The sequence below is a fragment of the Vitis vinifera genome, chromosome 6 (assembly GCF_030704535.1).
Source record: "Vitis vinifera cultivar Pinot Noir 40024 chromosome 6, ASM3070453v1".
Lineage (NCBI taxonomy): Eukaryota > Viridiplantae > Streptophyta > Magnoliopsida > Vitales > Vitaceae > Vitis > Vitis vinifera.
The window spans coordinates 7,504,051-7,531,510 of NC_081810.1; the positions used below are offsets into that span (position 1 = coordinate 7,504,051).

Here is a 27,460-nt window from a genome sequence, read left to right on the forward strand (position 1 = left end):
AAAGAATACGTGTATAAAGTGTGCAAAAAATGCATCGTGACTAAATTCATGACCCTATTAAATTGTGTAGATGTACAATAACTAGAATCATGTTCCTACGTTAAAATTTTCGTGTACCATTAATACTATATAGAATTAAATGGGAAAAGTGGATTTACGTGGTTAGAAGGAAGTGTTTATTTGTGACTCTTAAGGGAAGGTGCTTGACATGAAAATGATGAGATTAAAATACAAATGAATACATCAAAGGTATAATAATATAAGGTCAAAGACAAAGTAATGGAACCTTACATATGATACAAATGAATAAAATATATGACTATATATATATATTTATATTGATATTTAAATAATAAATAGAAAAATACTTAAAAAAAAATTAGGGAGAATTATCTTTTGGGGGTAGATGGGCCCCCAAATTAACAAAAGGTCCATATAACTCTTCAAATTGAGTTGAAGGATATGAAATGGTAACGGACAAATATACCCTTTAAGAACACATATAAAATATTTTATAAAATTAAGTTAAATAATTTTTTTTTCAAAAATACTAAATTAAATAAAAGTAGTTTTCAAAAATATTAAATTAAATAATTTTTTTTTCAAAAATATTAAATTAATTTATTTTTAAAAAATATTAAATTAAATTAAAGTATTTTAAAAAATATTAAATTACATAAAAGTATTTTTTAAAAATATTAAATTAAATAAAAAATATTAAATTAAATAAAAGTATTTTTCAAAAATATTAATTTTTTTCTCAAAATCAACAAAGGGCATTTTTGGAAATACTGAAAGATGATATCCTTCAACTCAATTTTCATATTTTCATTGGGTATTGGGCTCAATTTAAAGAGTTACATGAACCTTTTGTTAATTTGAGGGCCCATCTACCCCCAAAACATAATTCTCCCAAAAAATTATGTATTTTTTAGTAAAAAAAAAAATGAAACATATTTAAAAATATTAAAAAATAAATTAAAAATAGTTTAGGTTATTTTAAAATCGTTTTTTAGAATATTTTTTAAAACACTTCTCAAATGGAACCTAATTTGTTAGATTGGATACTGGGTCAATCCAAAAACATTCAACTCAATTTCAAACAAAACTATTCTTGAAATTGATATACTTGTGTTAAAAAATCAAGTAAATAAGATCCCTCAATTTTAGTTTAATGGAACAAAATAGATTTGCAAAACTCACCTTGTGTCATGTGATAAAGATCACCTTTCTTGGATTGTCTATAATGTTGAGTCACTTGGTAGCACTTTATCTCCTTGTATTGGTATCGACACTTTGTATCTTCCTTCTCCTCTCTCTTGTTAAATGTTTGTATAAAGTGATGAGAAACCTTATAAAACTTCGAATGAGTGGAGAGGGACAAAAAATTGTTTTATATCATGTTAACTAAACTTCTATCAATAGTTATAAATGAACACTTCCTTCCCGTTGCATGAATCCACCTTTTCCACTTAGTTCCATGTAGTATTGATGATATATGAGAAATTTAATCAATGTAGGCACATGACTTTAGGGCATTGTACCTTGTATTTTCCATACACCTTATACACTTAATCTTCTCACATACATTCAATGTATGATGAAAGGACATGTAAATTCATTAGGTTCATGACTTTATTCATGAACCATTAAGATATGGGGATTAACTTCATGTGGTCATGAAGGCCACAATAATTCTAATAACTTAATCTAAATCAAATCCAGTTTCATTCTTTTTAAAATTTAGGTGCTTTGTACTCATTGAATTGATCAAATTGTAGATCGAGAAAGAAACTAAATTAGAAATTAAGGTGACGTTTAATTTTTAGTTGAATAGAAAAAGTCAAAATATTTTGTTTTTTTTTATTTAGTTAAAAGTAACATTTTAATATTAACTAACATAATTAAAATGAACTCAACTTTAGTTATATTGGTTAATATTAACAAGTTATTTTTAATTAAATAGAAAAAGACGAATATTTTGGCTTTTTCTATTTAACCAAAAAAATAAACATCACCTAAATTATAAATTATTAATTACCTCACTTTAAATTTTGGGGACAAAGTATAAAATCTTTAAATTATTTTATATTTTTTATAACTAAGTTATTGATTATGATAAATGTTGTCCATTTTATAGATATATGTATATATGTTGGTAATTATCTAGATTTTTATTTTTTAACTAATTACTACAAATAAATTTTTTGAATCAAAATTTATTAAAGTAACTTTAGATATATACAATAACAAATAACAATAATTGAATTTTGGGAGAGGTTACACTTCAAAAGAAAGTAATTAATAATTATGAAAATTTGAATTTATTATTTAAGATAACAAATACTTGTGTGAATTGTTTTATTTTTAAAAGTCTTATACTTGTATAGGTAATCTTCTTGGGACTTGCAAGAGGCCAAAAATAAATGAAGGAAAAAAATAAATGATGGTGAAGCTTAATACACAACTTTTCATAAACCAGCATCAATGTGAATTCTTCCATCTTAATTAAAGTTATTCACAATATTATTATTAATTTCCTCTTAACTTTTCAAATTAATCCATATTCTCCTAAAGTACACTTTAGAATGCACATGATCCAAATCCCTTTCACTACCTTCACACTTAATTCATCAACTCTGAATTCATTTCAAAGTACATATTATAAATCATTAAATTTTGATTGTAGTTTCTAAGTAAAAATATATGTTGTAAGATTAATTAGTTATTGCAAAATAATAAGAAAACATAATGCTAAATTGAAATAATGAGTGAAATTTTATCACTTAAACACTCAAGTCATGTTTGATTAGTCGGATATAACATAAGATAAGACAAAAGAATAAATATTATATTATTTCTCATATTTGGTTTATGATAGGATAAGATAAGTTATCTCATCACTTATCTTATTTTATATTCAACCAAATACGAGATAAGATAAGTAATGAGATATATCATCCTTTTTTTTTTTTTTTTTATCATTTTTATATGAGATGTGTTAATCTCGTACTAAGGAGATATATTAATCTCACGAGGAGATATGCTAATCTCCTGCTAAGAAGATATGAGATACGAATATCCCATGTATCATAAATTTCTATTTTATCAATTTTTAATAATATTAATATATGATATATAAATTATTTTTATATATTAAATAACATGATATAAAAAAAATTTATTGTAAAATTTAAATATTTTAATCATGAATATTATTAATTCTAAGAGAGATTTCATTTTTCCTAAATAGAAAATATTGGAATGTAATATAATTTTTATTTTAAACATTGAAAATAAGATATAATATAGTATTTTCACCTTAAAATATAAGGTGATATATATATATTCAAAAATAAAAAATGAATATAATATAATATAGTATAATATATCTTATTTGATATATCACCTCATGTTTATAAGATATGCATATTCAAAATATCATATTCTAATAAAAATCATATTTTAGGGTATGTGTTTTGTATCTAATGGATATGATATCTTAAAATATACACATCATATCATATCCTATCCCACCAACTAAACTTAACTTCAATAAGTGAAATTATTATTATTATTTATTTGGATGAATATACAAAAAATTCTTTTACCATACATAAATTTGTTATGAATATGTATATCACATGAGTTATTTGATTCGGTAATTGGATTAAAAGAAATAAAATAAACACAAAATCAAATAAAAGATAACCCACCATGACTTTCTAGAAAATTTCAATATTTTATTATAAACTTTTTAAAATTTTTTGAAATAGCTAAATATAACTATGACAATTTTTACCGTTTTTTTCAATTGGGCTATTGTTAATTTTGAAAGAAAAAACCAACAAAAGAAAAAACAATGGATAATAATAATTAAAAAGAAAAAGACAACAGATAGTAAAACATATAAGAAATTTAGAATTAAATTAAAAGAGAAAATATATTAATAGAAAAAAAAATAAAGAAAATAAGCAAGTCTAACTAGTATACAATAGAACACTGTTAAGGAAAATTAACAAATCTTGAAAAGAAAAATGTAAAATATTTTTTGGCTACAATTTAGGATACTAATACAATAAAATAAAACAATTTTCAAGGTTAAAGGAGGGAAAAAAAAAGGAGGAAAAAAACAGGAAAACAAAATATCAATAAAACAAAACAAAATACATCTTATGGGAGAGATCCTATAAAAAAATGAAAAAGAAATAAAATAAAACAAAATACCAATAAAACAAAACAAAATACATGTGATGGGAAATATCCTATAAAAAATGGAAAATAAAACAAAATACCAATAAAACAAAACAAATGAAAAATATAAGTGTAGTTTCCTTTTACAAAAGATGGAAAAGACACAATAGCCATACTAATAATTAAGTTTGAAGGAGAGAATATAGATGATTGTCATGGTCAAATGGAGGAAACTGAAGAGTCATTGTGAATGAAAATTGTTAGCACAAGGGTTCTCCTAATAAGGTTTTAATGAAAACAAATCATGATTAATTTACTAATTGGTTTGAATTATAAAGAATTTTAAGTGTTAATTTGAAAATTCATCAAAGAACCAAATGAATGCAAGATCAAGACCTTTAGAAGACTTTTAACCATAGAAAACATATATAAGGTGAATGCATGAGTGCACTTAAGATTAACATATAATTTCATGCATCTTTGAAAAACTTGATTTATTATTTAAAGTTACAGTTTCATCAAAACTCGAATTTTATCAAATAAACCTTAGGAAAATCACTTCAAAATTGTCATATTAATTTACCTAAAGATCTTGCCTAAATGTTAAAAGAGAAAATACCCAAAAAATATAAGTTTTCAGGCAAAAAATGGTGAATCAGTCGAGATACTAGCCAACAGGCTCAACCGGCCAGGGTATTAGTCGACGGGTTCCCTCTTCTCGATCGAGGTATTTGTCTTCCCGGTCAAGGTATTTTCCTTCCCGATCGACCTCCGATTGAGGGTAACGGTCACCTGTCAAGCATTAAATGCTCCAACGGCTAATGAACCGGTCGACCCCAACTCGATCGATTGAGGTTGTTTTTTGGTTTTCTTGGTTCTCGTGGTTAGAAACTTATAAATAGAGAGTTCCACTTCATTTTTGAGAAAGAGAACACTTATATTTATTTGTCTACCTACTTGTTCTTGTCTTAAAAGCTCTCATTCATTTCTTGGTGCATTAAATCCCATTTGCATATCCTTTAGTGCACTTTTATGATTCATCCTAGCATTGAGTTGTATTTGAGCTTTTGTTGAGCTAAATTGAGTGTGTAAAAGTATTTGAGTGAGTTGAAACTTGAAGAGGTTGTGTAAGAGCCAATTAGAGCTGGAATCCAAGTGTAAAGGTGATTAGAAACTTGGTTGAAGTTTCAAGTTAGTGGAACCCTCACTCGGTTAAGAGCTTGAAGAAAATGGACGTAGGCAAGGAAGTGTTGAACCACTATAAAATCTGAGTTTGATTTCTCTAACCTTCTTTTGTGCTTAAATTTGTTGTGTTTAAAAGAATTTTTAAAAACTCAATTCACCCCCCTATTGAGTGTTTTTCTCTTTTTAAGATTTGCCTTTATTTTCTCAAGAATGAATCGATGTTAGCATACAAAGGAATGAATGGATTTCATTGTCGTTGGTGGATAGGAGATAAGGATTTTTAGGGTTTTTTTTTTTTTAATGAGAAATACAAAATAAATAGATATTTGGTCAAGAAGGAATTAAGTGAAAAGAGAATTAAATGCGAAATGAATTATATGAGTTGAAAAGTCTCCAAATAAATCAATATTTTTTTAAGAGAATCATTATCTAAATCATTTATAGTTATCCACAAGCATTATCTGAATTAATTAAATAAAATAATTAATGATATAACTATGAGATGATAATGCCATTTTAGGAAAGAAAAAAAAAAAAAAAGGAGTTCGAGAAACATTCAGGCTTTGCTTTTATTTTTGGAGACCTCTTTCTGGAGAAAAACCAGCTGCATGGACGTGTGGCAAAGGGCATGGCTGGCCATGGTGGTGGTTGAGGATGACATATTCCCTGAATAATGCACAGTGGAGCAGGTAGTGCATTACAGAGGAAGACAGAAACAAGGGAGAGGTCTTTTAGCTGAAGAGGGTGAGAAGGAAAATGGGGAAGCGACACTTTTTTAAGGGGTTTTTTTTCAGATAGCTTGAGGAAAGCAAGGGGAGGGCTCGCCCGTTTGTCAAGGTACGATTACATCATGCTTTATATTCTTCTAGTCCACATTGTTCTGTTCTACCTCCATTTTGATGTCCAATGATGAACATTATACGTTGTGCACGTTTGGAGACTCTGGGATTGCTTTCTGTTTCTATCTTATGTCTGTTATTGATTTCATTTCTTTGGCTCTGCTTTGATTCCCCTTCGAGATGCCCAAATCATGCTTTTATTCCTGTTAAAAATGTGTTTAGTTTCGCTCACTCGTTTAAGCTCGTTGTTTAGAGCATGAAATAGGGTTTCGTTCAATGGTTTGCCATTTTCTATTTCTATTCTCCACCTATACTCTGTTTTTGGTTGCTTACCCATATCTCACCCATGCCTCTGCCACCCTAAATTTCCCGATTGCTACCCAACAACCACCCAACAACTAAGGTTGAGCCGCTCGGCCCAAAAAAATAAGGTGGTAGTCTCTCTCGCCCCCGCAGCTACACCGACGTCAAAATTCAACTCTTCCCAGGTGGATCCGCCTGTACCGGTCTTCGATCTGTTTCTTTCATAGGCAGATGAGGCTCATTGGTCTATGGGTGGCCTAAACTCTAAGCGCTGCGAACTCCAAGGCCGCATCGAAGGTAGCCTTAAGAAGTTCCAAGCAGAGCGCGAAAGGTTCATGAAGATAGCCGAGAAAGGTGTCGTTGGGTTTGCCTCCAAGCGTCGCCATTAAAATTGATGATAACGTCGGTGGAAAACATTTGTCCCCTTCTCCACCTTCTGTTTCGCCTCCTCCGGCACTTGTGGCGGTGAAACGGTAGCGTTTAGTGGTGAATGATGACGAAGCTCTCCACCATACCCATGCCCTTATCCGCCTGCCTATGCGGTGGCTCACAAGCAGCAGCTCCCACCCCATTCCTCCATTTCATCATTGTCGTCATCAATGTGCCTCCAAGCGTCGCCATTAAAATTGATGATAGCGTCGGCGAAAAGCAGCTATCCCCCTCTCCACCTTTTATTTCGCCTCCTCCAGCACTTGTGGCAGTGAAGCGACAACGTTTAGTGGTGAATGATGACGAAGCTCTCCACCACACCCATGCCCTTATCCGCCTGCCTATGCGGTGGCTCACAAGCAGCAGCTCCCACCCCATTCCTCCATTTCATTATTATCGTCATCAATGTGCAAGCCCTATTCCTCACCGCTAGCCTGCTGCCCATTGACCTTCAACTTAGCATTTTAAAAATGGGGTGAGGGCTTTCCTTGATCTTCATGGTAGATATTTTGAGCAGTGGGTTTTGTTGGTAGGCTCCCAAGGCATTGAGTTGTGGGCCTAAGTTGGTTCATGTAGGCCTTAAGCCCACTCTTTGAGTTTAGGCCTGATTAGTTTATATTGGGCTTCACTACAAGCTACTTGGCATGTTGTTTTTTTTTATTAGATTGCTCTAAGCCATTGTCCGTTTAGTGTAAACCCCAATGGGCCAAGCACTTGGCCCTCTCAAGTCTTCATATTTTTTTTAATGATACAAATGTAATTTTTTTTTATTAAAAATCTCATCCTCAAATAACCTTTCAAAATTCACTTTCTATTCATATATTCCAAATTTCAAATCCTTTTCCGAAATTCCAATTTTTAAAGTTTAGTTTACCAAACTTTAATTCTCGAAAATTCAATTTTCCAAAACTCCATTTTTAAATTTAATTATACAAAATACCATTTTTGAAATAATTTCCTAAAATTTGATTTTAAATTTAGTTTATAAAACTTTGATTCCCCAAAATTCAATTTACCTAAACTTTGTTTTTTTTAAAATTCAATTTTCCAAGTTCCCATTCTTGAAATAATTTTCTAAGGTTCTAATTTTAGGTCTAATTCTTCAAGATTCAAATTTTTAAATTTAATTCTCCAACAAAATTCCATAGTTCCGAATTTAATCCTTTTAAAATGTCACCTTCAAATAAATTTCCGAAACTCCATTTCCTTTCAAATCAAATCTTCAAAAATTTCATTCTCAAATAAATCTTCAAAAATCCCTTTTCTTATACTTAATCTTCAAATTTCCACTTCCAAATAATTTTTCAAATTTTCGATTTCCGAATTTAATTTCCAATTTCCACAATTCCAACTTTTCACACTTATTTATTATTTAATCATTATTATTTTCGTTATTTTTATCATTATTCCATTCATTTATTTATTTATTTCCTTTAAAAATTCCAATCATTAAAGTTCAATTTTTCAAAATTCCATATTCCAAATTCAATTTTCAATCTAAAAAATTCCACTATTAACTTCATTCGTTTAAATATTATTTTCGTTATTATTATTATTATTATTCCATTTATTTATTTATTTATTTCTTTTAAAAATTTCAATCATTAAAGTTCAATTTTTCAAATTTCCGTTTTCCAAATTTAATTTCCAATCTCAAAATTCCACTATTCACATTCATTTGTTTAATGATTATTTTCATTATTATTATTATCACATTCATTTATTTATTCACTTATTTATATATTTAAAATCTCATCTCTAAATAATTTTTCAAATTTTCAATATCTAACTTCAATCTCCAATCGCTAAAATTCTATTTTTCGCAATTATTTACCTAATCTTTATTATTCTCCTTATTATTATTATTCCATTCATTTATTTATTCGCTCATTCATTTATCTAAAATTCCATCTCTAAATAATCCTTCGAATTTCCAATCTCTAAATTCAATTTCCAATTTCTAAAATTCTACTTTTCATAATTATTTATCCAATTTTTATTATTTTCGTTATTCCATTCATTTACTTATTTACTTATTCATTTATTTAAAATTCCCTCTCTAAATAATTCTTCAAATTTCCAATCTCTAAATTCAATTTCCAATTTCCAAAATTCTCATCTTCGTAATTATTTATCCAATCATTATTATTTTTGTTATTCTATTCATCCACTTGTTCATTTATCTAAAATTTCATCCCTAAATAATTCTTTAAATTTCCAATCCCTAAGTTCAATTTCCAATTTCCAAAATCCTAACTTTCACAATTATTTATCCAATCATTATTATTTCGTCATTATTATTATTCCATTTATTTATTATTCACTTATTCATTTAAAATTCCGTCTTTAAATAATTCTTCAAAATTCCGATTTCCAAATTTAGTTCTGTGAAATTTCAATTTTCCAATTTCCGAACTTAACTTCTAGCATTTTATTCATTTATTTCTAAAAATTTTGTTTTCGAATGATTTCCAAGTTTTCCAATTTTTATAATTCAATTTTCATAGTTTTTACTTCTCAAATAATTTTCAATTATGATTTCTTTCAAAATTTAGTTTCCAAAGTCCCAATTTTCGTAATTTAATTTTTTAAAAATCTCAAACTCTTAAATAATTTTCATTTAAAAGTCTCAATTTCTTTCAAATTTAATTTCTAAAATTCTCATTCTTACATTTAATTTCTAAGACTCCAATTTTCAAATAATCTCTAAAAATCCAATTTTCAAATAATTTCTAAGACTCCAATTTTCAAATAAATTTCAAAAATTCAGTTTTCCCTTGAATAGTTTTAATTTTTGTTTGATGATGCATGTGATATGTTTTGTACTCTTTAGTGTACACTGACCCCATTTTTATGATAGCGCATTGCTCGTTCGTGGCCCAGGTATGCATCCACTCCCGTTTTGGTCATTCTCTATGCATGTTTTGATTCCCATATGTGCATGATCGATTTGAGTATTCATTGATTTTTCTATTGATTGTCACATCAGTTTCATTTTATTATTAGAGACTCGACTTTAGGGACTTAGAGGGGTGTAACGGTCTTTACCGTACCTTCCCGATAAGTAACCTGACCCCAAGCTCAATCCGGTTTTCCAACATCAAGAGTCACACTTAGGGTTTTCTTTCTTATTTTGTTTATCCTTTTAAAAATAAAACAAAAATAAGTGGCGACTCCAAGTAATTTTTTTTAATAAATAAAATCATTTTTAAATAAAAATCGAGTTCGCCATCGAGTGGAAGCGCATGGGCCGAAATACGAGGTCCACACCTACCATATTCTATTAAGTTCCATTATGGAAAAAAAAAAGTCTTCACATATTATAATATGTTTAACGGATTATTTAATTAAAGATCAATCCTTCAATTTTGAAAATTATTTTTTATGGTTAATTTGTTTAGTAAAGTAAATAAATAATTAATTTTTGGAGTGTTTGATAAAACTTAATATTTATTACTTATTATTTAATAACTTAAGTTGATTTTAAGTTAAATTTTACAAAAGTGAAGTTATTGATTTAAAATTTATTACTTAATTATTGGTTGTTTAATAAAATTAACTTAAAATTTATTTTAAATTATCAAATTAATATATTTATCCTCATAAATTATAATTAGAGTAAAATAGGTTGAGTTAATAATGAAAGTCATGGAATGACGAAGAAAATTGTGAAGTTAATTAGGATAAATGAGGATAAAAAAATAAAAATAAAAATGTGAATTTAAGAATTAATGAATTATTTTTACTTATTACTTAAAGTTGTTTTTAACTTTAAATCACACCATTAAGTTATTTTATCAAACATAATTTACTTCATAACTTAAATTAAGTTATTAAGTTGGTTTATCAAACAATCACTTACATTTACTAGATATATTATTAAAAAAATGGTTTTCTATTACTATTATGTTTATAAATACTTTCATTTTATTACATTTTTTTTTCTCGCATTGCTTATATTTTAAATAAAATATTTAAATTTTATAATATTTATTGTAAATATAAAAGAAAAACGAATGTTATAAATATGTTGGCTTAAACCTAATAGGAAAGTGAGAGTATTCATAGTTTGTAGAAAAAAGTCTTTCAATTAAAAATCTTATTTGATATCAAAATGAAGGAAGATTCAAAATTTTAGTATCCTATTTTGATCATCATAATTTTACACAATAATCTAATAATTTAACTTATTAAATAATTAAATATTATTTTTAAAACTCAAAACACTTTTTAAATCAATTTTTTTTATCAAATATTTACAAATTTACAATAAAATTCACTAAAACTTACAATAAAATCACATTAAGGATATGTTTGACAACTGTTTTCAATAACAATTTTCTATAAAAAAAAAAACAAGAAAACACATTTGAATTGTTTTTTGTTTTTTGTTCTTAAGAGTATAAACAATATTTTTATAGAATATCTTTTAGTTGTTTTTACTTGTTTTTAAAAGGGTTGTTTTAGAAAATAATTACATAAGCGCGTAGAATGATTAAAAATAAATATTGAATATAAGAATTATTTTTAAAACATATTTAAAAATAATAAAAATATGTTAAAAATATTTAAATTTTCTAAACGGACTTTTATTTTATAAAACATTAGAAAAAAAATGTTTAAAAACAGTTTTCGATCAGGACCTAACCTTCTCAATGCATCAAAGGCACAACTTGCATAGCATAGACCCCCTTTGGTATATATATATATTTATTATTTCTCATTTATAAATTATATTAAATAAATATAATTTATAAATAAAAAATATTATCAATCGTTATAATTTATTTTTCTTCGAATAAGATTTTTTATTTTATTTTATATATGTTAGAAAAATAAAAAATAAAAAAAATTATTTTTTAATTTTAATTATATACATAATTCCAAATAAAATTTATTTTATTTTATTTTAAACTTTTTTTTATAAATACGCAAAAAAAAAAACAATTTATTAATTTTTTCTTACCATTTCTTTTCTTATATCTTATTCTTATTTAATTAAATTCTCAATTATAAGCCATGCATGTCTCAACTATCCGCACTTTGAAAAAGTAAGAGCATCAAATGAAAGCACTTCAAAAGTTTTTTTTTTTGAAATAATGATAGATCTTATTAATGAGAAGAAATAGAAACATCAGAGGCTAAGATAGCTCCTAATAGAGGTGGAGCATCCCGCCAAAAACTTGGACTAGCAAAAGAGCTTGCTGCTTTTGCAAGAGCATCAGCAGCAGCATTGCTTGCCTTTTCACATGACATAGAGTAAAACTTTGATCTAAAAATAGAGATCTATAATCTTGAATAAGCATGCCAAATTCAGACCTATCAAGAGCTTTAGAGTAAAATGCATCATAAACACCTTTAGCATCCAATTCTACTATAACATTTGAAACACGCAGCTCCAATAGCCATCTTGCAGCTTCACGTAACCCCAAAGCTTCAGTCTCCTTAGGAGAACTCACACCATTAACAACCTTAGAGTAGCAACCAACAATAGAGCCGAATTCATTTTGGTAGAATCACACCCAGCCCGATGGTTTGATGTTCTGAGAAAATCGCTGCATCCACATTACATTTCAACATTCCCGGGGAAGGTTTACTCCATTTGACCTGAGTGTTGGCATTTCCATTAGAAAGCTTTTGATCAGAACCTAATCTTGCATCTAACCAATCTTTTAGGAACGATAAGCTAGCAGAGACTGTTTGAGTAGGAGATGAGACACTATTATTCCATAACAAGGAGTTTCTCTGCCTCCATATACCCCAAATGATAGACCCAACACGCCCCATCACTTCTTTATCAACATTAGTGAGGAACATGAAAAACCAGTCAAGAAAAGAATAGACACCATTAACTGAGGGAATCAAGTCAACTTGTGACCAACATGAAAGAGCAAATGGACATGAGAGAAAAAGATGCATTAAATCCTCTTCATGTCCTCCACAGAGTAAACACGTATCAATCATAGGCATACCTCGTGCATAGAGAGCAGACCTGGTAGGTAGACATCCTTTGCAAGCACGCCATAGACATAATTTTATCTTTGGTGGGATAGACAAATCCCATAGCATATTCCATGCTACAGGCCGTGAAGGCAAATTACCATGCAAGGAAAGCCATCTCGCTATACGATACCCTGATTTCATCGTGTAGTTTCCATGATTGTCCCAATGCCAAATGAGCGAATCAGGTAGAGACTTTGAGCTCAAAGGAATACTAGCAATGGCTTGAGCATCCCTAGGTGAAAATATCTCCCCAAGTAATTCCATATCCCACTCCTTACAACCGTGGATCCAGAGATCATGAACTTTTAAGTGAGCTAAGTCATGAATAATAGGAGTTTCAACTTTAAAGTTTTTCGCATCCTTAAGCCAAGGGTTGTTCCACACATCAATACTACAGCCATCTCCAATTCTCCACCTACTACCCTTTAAGAGAATGACTCGAGAACTCCATATCCCTTTCCAAGTAAAACTTGGATTATGGCCCAGACGAGCTGAAAGAAAATCCCTAGAACGGTAATATCTAGCTTTGAGGAGTCTAGCAATAAGAGAGTTTGGTTTAGTGATCAAGTTCCACCCTTGTTTGCCTAGCATGGCTAGGTTGAAATCACGGAGATTACGAAAACCTAGTCCACCTTCTTCTTTCCGAAGGCATAATTTATCCCAACTGAGCCAATTAATACGCCTTCCTCTATCGGACTTCGGGCCCCACTAGAAAGAGTTCATCATTTTTTGTAGCTCTTCACTTAGAGAAAAAAGCACTTCAAAAGTTAACAACCAATCTTAGTATAAAAATAAAAGTATATCCTAAAAATAGATTAAAATAAAAAAAAAAATGTATATCCTAAACTTACCTTATATTTTCTTGGGTTGAGAAAAATTTCTAAATCCAATTTAAAATGTAAAATAAATTTATTTAAATTGGGTTCTCAAGCCTAAACTCACCTTATCGAGAAAAATTTCCAAATCCAATTTTAAATTGTAAAATAAATTTCTTTAAATTCCGAAGTGACGGTGAGGAGATTTGATACTGAAATAGAAAGGATTCAGTTTCTTTCTTGGCGACAAAGTTTCCAGAGAAAGAAAACCTCAGTAAACTCAAAACTCTCTCTCTCACCGCCATTTTCTCTGCAATGCCGGAATCGAACTCCGCGACGAAGAGAAAGCGCAAGGGATTAGACCAAAGCGTCGAAAGAAAGCTTCTCGTTAGCAAGAACGATGAGGTAATTAATCAACGACTCCGACTTTTTTTTTTCCCCTTTTTTATTCTGTTTACTTTGATTTCTGGTGGTTTTGTTTTTTCATTATCATTCTTGTTTGAATGAATGCCGCTTCTCGATCTCTGGATTCTCGAGTCTGTTTTCTTGATTGAGAGAATTAATATCGATTATCCTTTTTCTTCTTTGAAATTTGTAGATAAGGAGAAAAATATTGAATTTGACGATCATATGTATCTAAAGAGCTGTTGGATGTTAAAGTTTTACGGAGTTTGTTTTTTTTAAATATAAATTTAATATTTAAAATATTAGGTTATTTATTTTTATAGTATTTTATTTTTATTAAGTATTAAAAATAAAAAAAATCAATATATTATTATTTTTATTTAAATATTTTAAAATTTTGTATTAATAAAAAATTTATAATAAGTTATTAAAAAAGTAAAAATATAAAAAATTTAAATTCTGAAAATAAATTACTTTTAACAAAAAACCAAAAAAATAATCACCCTCTCAATCTCTGCTTAGAATTATTCGAGCTATTTTTATAATTTTAGCAAATTGCATTGATGCGGGTTAAGGTTTTTATTTTATTTTTATTTTTTAAATATTCGTGGATAAAGGAAAGAATAGAAGAGATTGTTATAATTGGTGGATGATCAAAGGAAAAGTGGATGGAGGATCCTAGTTGTTATAGTCATATTAGTGGCACAATTTGAGGGAATGATGTGGGATAATTAGGTTCCCGGGAAGAAAGAAATGTGAGATAATTTTATTTTAGGAAATAAATAAATTAAATGTACGTTCGAATATATTTTTTATTTTTTATTCTTTATTTTTAAAAATATATTCGTTCCCGCATGCGTCAACGTCTTCTTCACCTTCTGAAACTTCGACAACAATGACGGCTTCCTCTTTTTAAATCTGTTTTTTGCAATTCTGACGGTTTTCTCTTTTTAAATCCTTTTCATAAAAGGTCAGTTAATGCCACATATGAAATATGAAAATATCGATGATTGAATTTTGTAAGAAAATATATATTAAAAAAAAATTATATATGAAAAAATTTTGATAATATAAAAATCAATCAAAATTTATGAAAATATTTTTAAAAGCTATATAAATAATTTTTATTTTAATAAAACAATAAATAAAACTTATGAACTAATTAAATTATATATCAAACTAATATTTAAATTAAAATATTTGACTGATTAAATATATAAAATATAACTAAATTATTTTTTCTACACTTATATATATTGAAAAAACTCTAAAAAGGATTTAAAAAAAAACCAATAAATATGTCTATTAATATTATTTTGACCATTTTAGAGTTTTTTAATATATGTATCACATTATTTTTTTAATTATTTTAAAACATTTTCAATATATTCAAAAATTTTGGGCAATTTTCATATCATCCAATTTTTTTTTCTATAATTTTCATTAAATCCAACCATCAATATTCCATAATTTTTTTTTATCAAATATTTGAAAATTGATTAACCCACTTTTATTTATAGCTAAAGGATTTTGTTAGAAACACAAAATCCTGTAGCGTTTGTGTTTTTCATTTTTAAAAATAGAAATAATAGTATATAAAATATAAAGATTCCAAAATATATTAATTTTTAAAAAATTATTAAAATTTTTTACCAAATAAAGTAAATCCATACTTTTATAAAAGTTTTTAATTTCTATATTTGTATTTTTTAAAAATGGAAAACTTTGGAATTTCTCAATTATTACACTGGGCTTTATTAATGGAAATTAATATGTTACTTGGATTTTGATAATTAGGATAACTAATTTCAGTTCGAGTTTTAAGTGGTCAAAATGGAATGATTTATTAATCAATTTATTGCTAAATTGCTTAATTTAAATTTTATTTTTATTCAATTAAAAAAATATTTTAGATATTATAAGATATGATATAACAAAGGACGTGTTTGGGAATTAGAGTTTTTGGCTGGATTAGGAAAGTATAAATTATGAACGACCAAACAAGGTAGTAAAAAGATCCTTCCTGTATTCTCTGTGTTTGGCTTTGGATCATCTTCCATGGCAGTTACGGTTGAGGTTAAAGAAGTGGGTTGTGACAGGAAGAAGAAGCGGAAGAGATTACAATCTAAGACAATGCCTTTTGATCAGAAAGTGGAGGTAGTGCACGACAGCATTGGGTCTTCAAGGGCGGTGGACGTTCAAGAACCTGGTTCTGAGAAAGGGAGAGTGCGCAACGAAAGAAGGTTTCTTGACGACGAAGTTGGGGTATAATGCATTCTTGGTTTTTTGTTCAAGGGTTTTTCTGGGGTTTTTGATCGGGTTCTTGGTTTCCGTCTCTTTTATTGATTTCGATTTGTATTTTTTTTTCCTTTGGGGTTTACTGCGATTATTCTCGACGGCCTCATTGCCATCTTTGTCGGTCCTTTTTCTCTTTTCTCGGATCATTGGTTTTTCCACGGTTCTTTTGTCTACTCGAGTTGTTTGACTTCCATTCGATCCTTTTTTTTTCTTTTTTTTTGTCAGTTATTAATTCACAATAACGTTTTGTTTGGAGATTGGAATTTTAACACATCAATGTGAAATTTCTGTAGGTAAGGAGTGTGGAAGAATCCCTCGTTTCTGCAACTGTCATTGGTAGTTGTGACTATGGAAGGAAGAGTGACTGGACGCGTTTTGATGCTGACATACTTCATGGGACTGAGTCCTGCTCTAATGCAATCGCTGAATATGCACTCAGTTCTGCTGGGTATAGGAGACCTCCAAATGCATTAACGGAGAATGTTAGGAAGCTCCTTTCACATCTGGGCTGGAAAATTGAGTTCATGAATAAAGATATGCCTAGATTTCGTTACACCTCTCCTCAAGGGAAGACTTACCAATCTCTTCGTCAGGTTTGTCTGGATTTGGGAGGACCTGCAATGAGAGCTGATTGTCAAATTTCCCAGGATGAGCAGAGGACTTTGTGTAGTTCACATGATGATGTGAAAAAATCTCAAGTGAGTGAGCAGGAGAAGACAGACCCTTGTCGTGATGATGATCTGGTTGATATTGATCGTGAATATTGCCCACATGCTGTAATAAACTACTATTCGCTTGGATTGGACAAGAAAGATTATAGAAGGAAGGATAGTGTTACCTCGAATTTGATAGCTAAGGCAAAGAAACATCTCTCATTCATGGGGTGGCTGTTTTGGTATGCATATAAGAAAGGGAAGCGGGAATTGCGCTATTGTTCGCCAAAAGGAAGGTGTTATTATTCCCTTCGGACAGCCTGCAAGGCCTGCATGGATGAAGGTGGAGCTTCTGAAGATACTTCTACATGTAGCCCTATGAAAATCATGAACGTCAGTGAGGAATCTGAGGTCCAGGAATTCGTTCCTCCCATGATTGATATGAGAATGCAGAAAAACTTGGTACAACAAAATGTAGAGACTGAAAAGCGGGCTGTAAAGTCTTCCAACAGATCACAATTTAAAAGCAGAAGAATGAAGAGACATGATGGACTCCAATGTGTTGTATCTAATTCTCTTCAACATTATGCACAAATCAATGGAGCTTTGGTGAAATTAAATAATCTAGATGGTAATTATCCGACTCCTGCTTTGCAATCAAGAAAAAGTGCTCATCAGGTGCCAATTCCTGATTCATCAAACAACTCTCAAACTATACTTTCTCAGTTGATAGACAACAATGTGGTGCTGTGTAGGGCAAAGGTACATTACAGTAGTCAAAAGGACCATCATCCAATGCCAGAAGGGAAGATAGCTCGTGATGGGATTAAAAATAGCTGTTGCCAAGAGGTGTTTAGTCCTAGAGGGTTTGAAGCTCATGCTGGCAGTTCTTTCCACCAATCAGATGCCAATATTTTCTTGGAAGATGAAGGATCTCTGTTGGAAGGCCAGAGGCAAATGGTACATCGTATTACTGGGAAAAGCTTCACAAAAGAATCAAGTCATGGGAAGAAGAGCAATGGGGATCAATGTAACAATGACGACATCTGTTCTGTTTGTCACTATGGCGGTGATTTAGTCCTCTGTGATCAGTGTCCATCCTGCTTCCATCAGAGTTGCCTTGGTTTGAAGGTACATTGTTTTATTTTGATGTTTTTTTTTCCTATACAAACTTCATTTTTAGCTCTTTTCCTGCACTTACTTATATCTTTCTTCCCTTTTGTAAGAATATATTATCCTGAATTTTGAGATCTGGTTTTCAATTGAATTATTTATTTTTTTGACTTATTTAGAAAACTTTTCTTCAAAGAAAGATTTGTCCTTCAAGGCTCAGGAGATAAAGATAAAATTTTCTTTCTTCTTTAGGAACTTCCTGAGGGAGATTGGTTCTGTCCATCCTGCTGTTGTAGAATTTGTGGCGAAAACAGATTTGATGAATATAGTGAAGAAGATAATTTTAAATTCAGTTGTCATCAATGCGAGCTTCAATGTAAGGGTTTTTGTTCTTCTCTCTTTTATTTTTTGGGGTATGTTTAATTTCTATTAAATAGATGAGGAAATTGTACATGTGAGCATGCACATTTTTAATTATTTCTAGACAATTTGATGCAGATCATGTAGGTTGCCTAAGGAAACAGAGGCATGTTAAGTTGGAAACCTATCCTGATGGAACTAGGTTTTGCAGTACACAATGTGAAAAGGTACTTATGACTTGTCTTTCTTCTTAATTTCCTTTTTGGCTCAAGAAGTATTATTTTGGTATATAATTGTGTTCATGTAGCTTCAATTTTTTTTACTCCTAGAAGCATAACTATCCATTGTAATCCAATTAAAAATTCAGATCATATAACTGAATGTTGCATTGTTTGTGTTGGTAGTTACTTTATGTGAGCTCAATTTGACATAATCCTAGCTAAATTTTTACAAATGAACTGCTTTTTTTTTTCCATATTTTTTTTTTCAGGCATGCCTTTTCTTTTCAGCTTCTTATCAAAATTACTTACCAATATACATTGGCCCATGGTATCTTTCTTTAAGCAGAATTAATTTTTCTTAGTAATTAGAGGAATACATTTTGCAGTTTTAACCTGTTGTTCCACTATTAGTGAATCTAAAGCATTGTAAAAAGAAGTGGCATGAACATTTGTTTCAAGCAGACAAATCTTACTCTTGTAAGGCTAGTCACTTAAGTGATTGGCTATGTTGCATGGGTTTGGGTATGAGTGTTGGATGCGGGTATGTGTCTAGGTGTCTAATCCTTCACAACTCATATTTTAGGATATTATGGGGATTTGGATAAAAAGAATCCAAAAAATGGGCATGGGTTCTAGGATACAATATAATAAAATAAAAATCAATTAAAAATAGATTGGAAATGAAGATATCCCTTTTAAAGCTCCTCTTTTCCACTCTAATCCATATTTTCACTCTTATCCCTAAATATATTTTTTTTTTTATATAAAAATTCACTTTTCATCTAACTTCTCTTTTTTTCTCTAATGTAATTATTATTGAAAAAGTTGAAAGAATAAAAGGATATCAATGAAAAAATCAAAACAGGCACACACAAAATAAAATAGGAGGGTCTGATAAATAAATAAATAAATAAAATAGGAGTATTTGATAAAGATCCAATACCCTTACTCATGTTGTGTCATGTCAACATTGGTATGTTGGGTGAAATTGAAGGATCTGGGTATTATAGGCGATTGGTGCTTTACAAAAATAAGTACATAATCCCTTAGTTTGTAACTGTTGCAAAGGCTTTGATAGTTCTGCTTTTGCAACCAATGTTATATTCCTTTAGGCTTGCTCTTTGTGGATTTGGCAAGCAATTCATACTTTGTATGTTTAGGCTGATTTGTCTTAGTTTCTTTTATTGGAGAAAACCATTTATTAATCCTAAGGTGCCAGAATATGGAGCATATTTTTGAAAAGAGGTGGGATGTCCTCTGAAGGTAAGTTGCCTAAGATTCTGATTTTCATTTTACTGCTAACAAATTTGTTATGTTGCATTTATTGGAAGCTTCCATGATGGAATTAATATGACTTGAATGGATGAAAATTGTGGTTGCTATGGGGCGCACATTGTTGATTTTTTAGTTGAATTTGATGTGGTATTAATTGACGATAACTTTCTGTTTATTCTTATTGTTGTGTTAGATATTTCTAAAAGCTACATATGAGGACAGAACTTTAAATTGAATGCTTTTTTGGTTCATGGATATATTCTGTTCGATACTGGCTCTTGAACATGGTATTAGCAACCATGCATGTTATTAACCTATAATACTTGTATTTTTGTAGATATTTTTGGGCCTCCTGAAGCTTTTAGGAAAACCAATTCCAGTGGGTGTGGATAATCTAACTTGGACTTTGCTGAAACCTACAATAAGTGAATGGTTTGATATGGATGTCCCTGACAACAAGGCCTTGACAGAAGTTTACAGCAAGCTCAATATTGCTCTCAATGTCATGCATGAATGTTTTGAGCCTATTAAAGAACCTCATACAGGGAGAGATCTGGTTGAAGATGTTATTTTCTGTAGAGGGTGAGATATTCTTCTTCACTAGCTATCTTTACAGCCTTCTTTATATTTGAATTGTGTATGTGCATATTTTTTTAGTGCATGTTTGCTTTATGTGGCAATGAACTTGAATTGCGTATTATGTGGTCTAACAAATACTTTTTAGGACCATCATACTTGCCGACCATCGATGAACTGATCGGATTAACCAACCGAAGTTCGCTTTTATTGTTCCTTATTATTCTAGTGGATCATGAATGAGTTTTTAACTTGTTTTTAGTAAAACGTATATTTCATGTTCCTTTTGTTAACAGGCTAATATCGGTGACTGTTAAATTGGAAATCAACTTACAAGTTCTGTTGAAATGATACTACTAGTTAATAGGTTCTTTACTTCATGTTTTAAAAGTATATCCAGTATTTGCCCATGTTTCTGCAAAAAGAACTTACTGCTACAAACTACAGAGTTTTGCATAAATGCAGGAATGAGGAAAACTTTGAATGATAAAAATTTGCTAAATTTAATTGCATGAATCAGATGGTGGGATTGAGTCACATCCTATCATGTGATGGATATGGATTGGAAGGGGCCTTCTGAATAGGATCATTCAAATTAATATTGCATTTCAAATTGTGAGGTCCTTTCTTCCATGCAATTCAAATTGCAACCCTTGATCTGAAGGGTTGACATTCAAGTGCATAAATGGAAACACATTACAATCATTAGAAATAAAAATGGTGGAAGCCTAATCCAGTAGACCTCGTTTTGATAAGTTTGCTAGATGGTTCACTGGTTATGCACCATGATATTGTCTGTGACTTTTTCAAGAGATATCACTGAAGTGTGGATTTTTCTCATTAGATTATGCTAACAATTAAAGGTATTATCACTTGGAGCCTGATGCAAGTGGCATGGAAACTTTCAGGTCAGATCTCAAACGTTTGAACTTCCGAGGATTCTATATTGTGCTGCTGGAGAGAAACGATGAGCTGATTAGTGTTGCTACTATTAGGTAGGCTTTATAGGATGGTAGATCCTAATTTAACTGCTTTCTCTTTGCTTTGTTGAATAATGGTGATCTGACATTGGTATTTTCTTGTTTAAGGGTCCATGGAGAAAAGGTGGCAGAAGTACCACTTGTTGGTACCCGATCTCAATATCGTCGACTTGGAATGTGTCGGATTTTGATAAATGAAATTGAAAAGGTAATCATGCCCCTTGTTTATGTTTGAGTGCATTAAATATATATCTGTTTGTTTGAACAATTCCTTGATCATCAGTATTGATGTTGGCAACATTGACGTGAGTGATTGTCCTGAAATATGAAACGAGGAAATCAAAGGCTAAGGAGATCAAAACAATGTCCGCATGCCTCATGTAGAACTAATATATTTCTGATTATTTGCACTGAGAAATATCAGTAATACTCAGGATTAGGCAGAATAAGTAGTTTACTTCCTACATCTCAGATTCTCATGTGTTTCACTCTTATGTGTGAATCAGTAATCCAGTTATAAGTTTGACCATCTTTAACTAGATACAAACATAAGGCTTCAACAGATTTTTGAATTCCAGAAAAATAAGACTTGGGTTACCATAATGGTGATCATGATCCTAAATAAAAAGTTTTCTATCTACAACATTTCTGGAAAATTGTGTGAAAAGATATTGTCTCATATATGCATGTTGCTTCACCATTTGTAATTTGCATATGCTTCAATTGACTTGCAAACTATTTGTGGACACTGTTGGGTTGTAAATTAATCAGATATTTCTGTTGAAGTGGCTACTTTGTACTGTCTTGGTAAACCTTATTTGACTGGAATCGAGCAATATGGACATCCTGCCTCATTTCACCTTATACTATTGAGAGAAAGTGGTTGAAATTAAGGAATTTTAATTCATAAACATAACTTATTAATTTATGCAAGATGCTTGAATCCGAATTGCTAACATCACCAGGCAATCACAATTGAAATTTTATTTATGAATTCCTTGTAATATAGCCATATCAATGTGGTAATATCAGATGTTTGACATCTTAAGCTATTTGTTCCATTACAGAAAATTTCATGATTTGAAATATTAGATGGGTGGAATGGTCTTACGAAATTGTATTAGTAGGTTTGAATATGATAATTTTATAGCAAGGCTAAATAAACAAATGCCTTCAGATATTTTATTAGGTGGGTGGAAGGCTGATTGTGCCAATTGGTTAAGAAAAGAACAGCATTCTCCCCATCTATTGTCTATCATGTCTTAAGATATTTTGGCAATTTCTTAATATTATTTTCTGCTTTGATTCTTCAGAAGCTCGTGGAATTAGGAGTGGAGAGGCTGACATTACCTGCTGCTCCTAGTGTGCTAGATACATGGGTTACTTCATTTGGTTTTTCCAAGATGACAGATTCTGAGAGACTAACGTTTCTGGATTACACTTTCCTGGATTTCCAGGATACAGTCATGTGCCAGAAATTGTTAATGAAGATCCCTTCAACAAAATCAAGCCAATCTACAGGTATATTTGCAATTCCTTCAGCTAACTTAGATAAGTGAAGAACATTCTGCTAACTTGCATACATGCTCTTATATACCATTTTGCAGGACCCTGGTCAAAGCATAATACTGAGTTTGATAGGCATAGTGCTGAGTCTGAAGTTCTTCAAGCAGAACAAGTTGAGGAGTCTGCAATTGTAGCTGAAGGAATAACAGAGTATGTCTCACCTAAAATTTCCTTTATTTATGAAATTTGAAAGAAATGGCTCAAATGTTTCATCTATAGGGAAAATCAGTCACATGGAGAAGGATTTCCCTTTCAGAAATTGAACTTATTGGTGAATTTTAATGCCATGATGTAGGTTAATATATTTGTGGTGGTACTAATGCTGTAGTGTCATTTTCAATATTTGTTAAAAACTAATTGTAGAGTGAAAATCATGTATAGGCTACCTATTGGTCAATAGAAGAAAAGGAAGAATTGGAATAATAATGGGAAACTTGCTTATGTGTAATTGAAATTATATCTGCAGATGTGCCAAAGTTTTCTTTTAGATTGAAAGGAAGTGTCTCAAGAGGGTTTCTCCATATTTCTGAACCTTATTGTTAATATTGATAGTCCATTCCTTGTATGTGACCTTCCTTTCCCATGCCATTGCCGAAGCTATTCCATAATTTTTCCAAAATTCCTCCATAAGAGGGTGGGCCCTATCCACATCAAAGTTTCTTCTGAATAACGTACTCCTCTCCCATCTCCTAGAATAAACCAAATCCCCTTGATTGTATCAAGCCCAAATAATGGTCTTCCAAACACCAACAAAGAAGATGTCCTGAACATCTTTAAGCCCCGTCTCTTCTCAACTACCAAGATATGAGTATCTTAAATTATTTCTCCCTTTTTGTTGGAATTCTAAACCACCACTTACCTAAGGATGGTTAATATTAGCGCCTTGACTCGGAGCATGTGGCACCAAGGCCTCATAGTGTGGCAAATTGGCCCCATGAGTGGCCTATGACCAAGGCAAGGTGGCATAAGGGCATAATGTCTCATGCAATGAGGCAGCTTGGTGAACCATGGGCATAATGCCATGGCTTGTTGCAGCAACAAGATGGACTTGGATGAGGCATGGAGATGCAACAACAACAAAGCTGACTCAGACATGGTGTGTGATGCTTGGCACAAGGACGCAGTGCCTTGTTCACGGAGATGAGGAGTCATGGACGCAATGACATGACTTGTTGCTGCACTAAGAAGAGGACTTGAGCAAGGCATGGAGCTGTATCAGCAACAAGACAAATACATGAGCAGGCTGCCTCGACATAGATGTTAGGGGAACACACGAGCATGGCTGGTTGGCATGCTCAACAAGATGGTGAAGCATGTTGCGAGGAGTGTGGGCTAAGAGAGGGCTTGGCATGCATAGGGTTTGCATAGAGAGCATGCGACAAGTTGTCTAGAGATGCTACAAGAAGTTGGTGAAGCACGTTGCGAGGAGTGTGGGCTAAGAAAGGGCTTGGGATTCACACGATATGCATTTGAGGGCATGCCTAGAGATGCTACAACGGGTTGGGGAACCATTTTGCGAGGAGTGCAGGCCAACAAAGGGCTTAGCACACACATGAGCTGCATATAGATGCATGTGGCGGTCTGCCTAGAGATGCAGCAACAAGTTGACTGGATGCATGACTGATTCAAGCACATAGGTGGACTGATTCAAGGCACAAGAGTGGGAAGACTTGAGGCAGAACACTAGAAACGTCTTAGCATTGGGCCAAGCCCAAGGAAGATGTGTTGCCCCACAAACCAGGGAGTTGAAGGATTGGTTTGTGGACTGATGCAAGCAACCTCAACATGAGGAGTTTCAAATGGATGAGGAATGGGCCGAAGACATTTGAAATCTCAAAGTTGGATTCAAAGTGTCTTTGAAATTTGATTTTGAGTAAGAGTTCAAATTCTTATTGCAATTATAATCTGAGTAGGACTATGATTTGCTTGTCCCTACTAGTGAAAAAAGGAGTGGTTGGTGCCACAACCTATGAATAAGAGTTTGGGTAGGACTAGGATCGTTGGTTCTTAGTCAAAATAGGAGGGTTGATGCCACACCTATAAAAGGAGGGCTGAAGTGCCTTCTGAGGGGATCATGAATGAGATAGCATGAGAGAGCATGAACTCATGAAAGAGATTGTGGGGGTCTTGCTGAGTTATGTCTTGTATTGTTAGTTAGAGAAAATAAAATGCAAGTTGGGGATAACCTTGTGTTTCTTTGTGGGTTTTATTGAATGAGCTCTGGCTTGGAGGGTTTCAAAGCGCCGCATGGATGAGAAAAACTTGTTGGGAAAGTTCATGCTTGTGACAGATAACTTGATACAAACAACCAATCTCAAATCCTGACCAAGCCCCTTGTCTAGGCAGGAATATGCACTACCATCCAATCAACAGGATGGTATTTGAACTCATCTTCCATACCTTTTCAGAGAAGGGGATTCAATTCGTAATGGTGTAAGAACTATGGTAAACTGCTTATTTTAATTTTCCTCTTTGATAGGGAAATCCGGGCATGGCATGGCATGAACTCATCTACCTGTTCATGTTTCACTGATCAGGGCATGACATCAAAACATCCATCCTCCTCCTAAATGGCCTCAAGGATTTTGATAGGGTGGTTTATAGTCATGCATTAAAGAAAAAAATAACTAGGACCCAATCTAGCATGTTACAGAGATTATAACACCCCAAAATGCCAAATTTTCTCATTTTATTTGAAGCATGTTATATGCTACATTGGAGCATGTTTTACTGTATATTACTGTGTTATGAGAGTACTGTGTGATACAAACATGCACGGCATGAGTAAAATGAATAGTGAGTATATGACTAGAAAGTAGAAACTTGGTGCATGTTTGGATGATGGGAATTATGCAAGCATAGTCTTGCTGAGCTCTCTTGAAAGGAAGTGGTACCATTTCATGCAGCAAGCATTCTGCTATTCACTTTAAGTGAATTCCAAGTGAGTATACATGCACAGCTATAATATTTAGTACGATTTAGGTTGATCCTAAAAGATGTTAGAATACTTTTCAGATGAAAACTTACTAATAAAAGGGAAGAAAAATTGCCACTGGTCAAGACTTCTCAGGGAATTATCATTCTAATCCTACATTATTGTGCACATGGCCCTACTCTTAACTATTCAGGTAGGGAATCCCCCTTCCGCATTAAATGCTAGTTATGCGAAATACAAATTCTTCTTTGAAACATCTCATGTTGAGTTATATGTAGTCCACCTGACTCTGCCCATATTTCCATATGATCCAAGTGTAGTTCTATTGTTCCCATTCTTCATCATTTGAAGTTGCTGGTTATGTTACTGACAATTGTGATCTTTTTCAGTACTACTTCAGGAAATGGCATTGATGGCAGCAAAAGCATGGCTTCCCTTACAACCGAAGTGACTGATTTTGAATGGAGACAACGCCTTGATGAAGACATGTTAGAGTTATTGCTTAAGGATGATAATCATAATGAAAACAGTTTAGAGGGCTTGCTTAAGGATGACGATCATGATGAATGCAGTTTAGAGGGTTTGCTTAAGGATGGCAATCATGATGAAAACATTTTAGAGTGCTTGCTTAAGGATGATGACAATCATAAGGCGAGCAGAGACGATGGTGATGGCTATTACAGGTGCTACAAGAGAAGAAGAATATCAGCCTATGACAGCTGATCTCATTCCATATGAATTAACCTGCCAGGACCTAACTTTTGGGTACAGAGATCTGTAGATTGTTTCTTTGTAAATGATGGAGCTTCTATTTAATGTATAGGCGGAAGAAGAGGTGATAGGTACATATGCATATATGGCTCATTTTGAGGATCTGTTTTGGATTAGAACTTGGAGTAAAAGTGATGCTGCGTATATTTACTGCAAGAATCACACCCTTCCTGTGTTGTCCGTGTGAGAATCATCCCTTTGTATAATCTGCCATAATCGTGGTGTATGTTCTTTTCCTTGTTGGGTGGGGAGGGTGAATTGAATGTGCAGGATCTGATAAGTGTCATAGAGGGTAATTTTAGTGAAGTTCTGTGAATTAATGGAGGCTTTCTTTTTCCCCTTCATTTTTTATTTTTATTTTATATATCCTGCCTTGTTCATAAGAACAAGAGAAGTCATGGGTAGTGCCAGGGACATTTCCTAGGACTCTTTGATTGAGACTTTTCAATGTGTCATTTTGATAGCATTCACGGAGAGAGTATACACATTCAGAATGAAATAAAATATTCATTAACTACATAAAGAATGTTATAATCAAT

The 27,460-nt window shown here is 31.6% G+C and overlaps 1 protein-coding gene across 3 annotated transcripts; it reads left to right on the forward strand.

Moving 5' to 3' along the window:
• Positions 1-13,974: 13,974 nt before the first annotated feature.
• LOC104879607 (uncharacterized) lies at positions 13,975-27,080 on the forward strand. 3 transcript variants are annotated; one of them, XM_059737509.1, is made up of 11 exons: positions 16,121-16,178; positions 16,273-16,438; positions 16,765-18,255; positions 18,490-18,613; positions 18,736-18,824; positions 20,431-20,675; positions 21,578-21,664; positions 21,758-21,857; positions 22,963-23,170; positions 23,257-23,365; positions 26,540-27,080. In XM_059737509.1, exons 1-11 carry the CDS (start codon positions 16,162-16,164, stop codon positions 26,871-26,873), a joined length of 2,970 nt encoding a protein of 989 aa, XP_059593492.1. In that variant the 5' UTR covers positions 16,121-16,161; the 3' UTR covers positions 26,874-27,080. The 3 variants fall into 3 exon arrangements, with proteins under 3 accessions (XP_019076236.1, XP_010651430.1, XP_059593492.1); XM_019220691.2 differs by lacking the exons at positions 16,121-16,178; positions 16,273-16,438 and adding an exon at positions 13,975-14,173; XM_010653128.3 differs by having other exon boundaries at positions 16,118-16,438.
• The last annotated feature ends 380 nt before the right edge of the window (positions 27,081-27,460 follow it).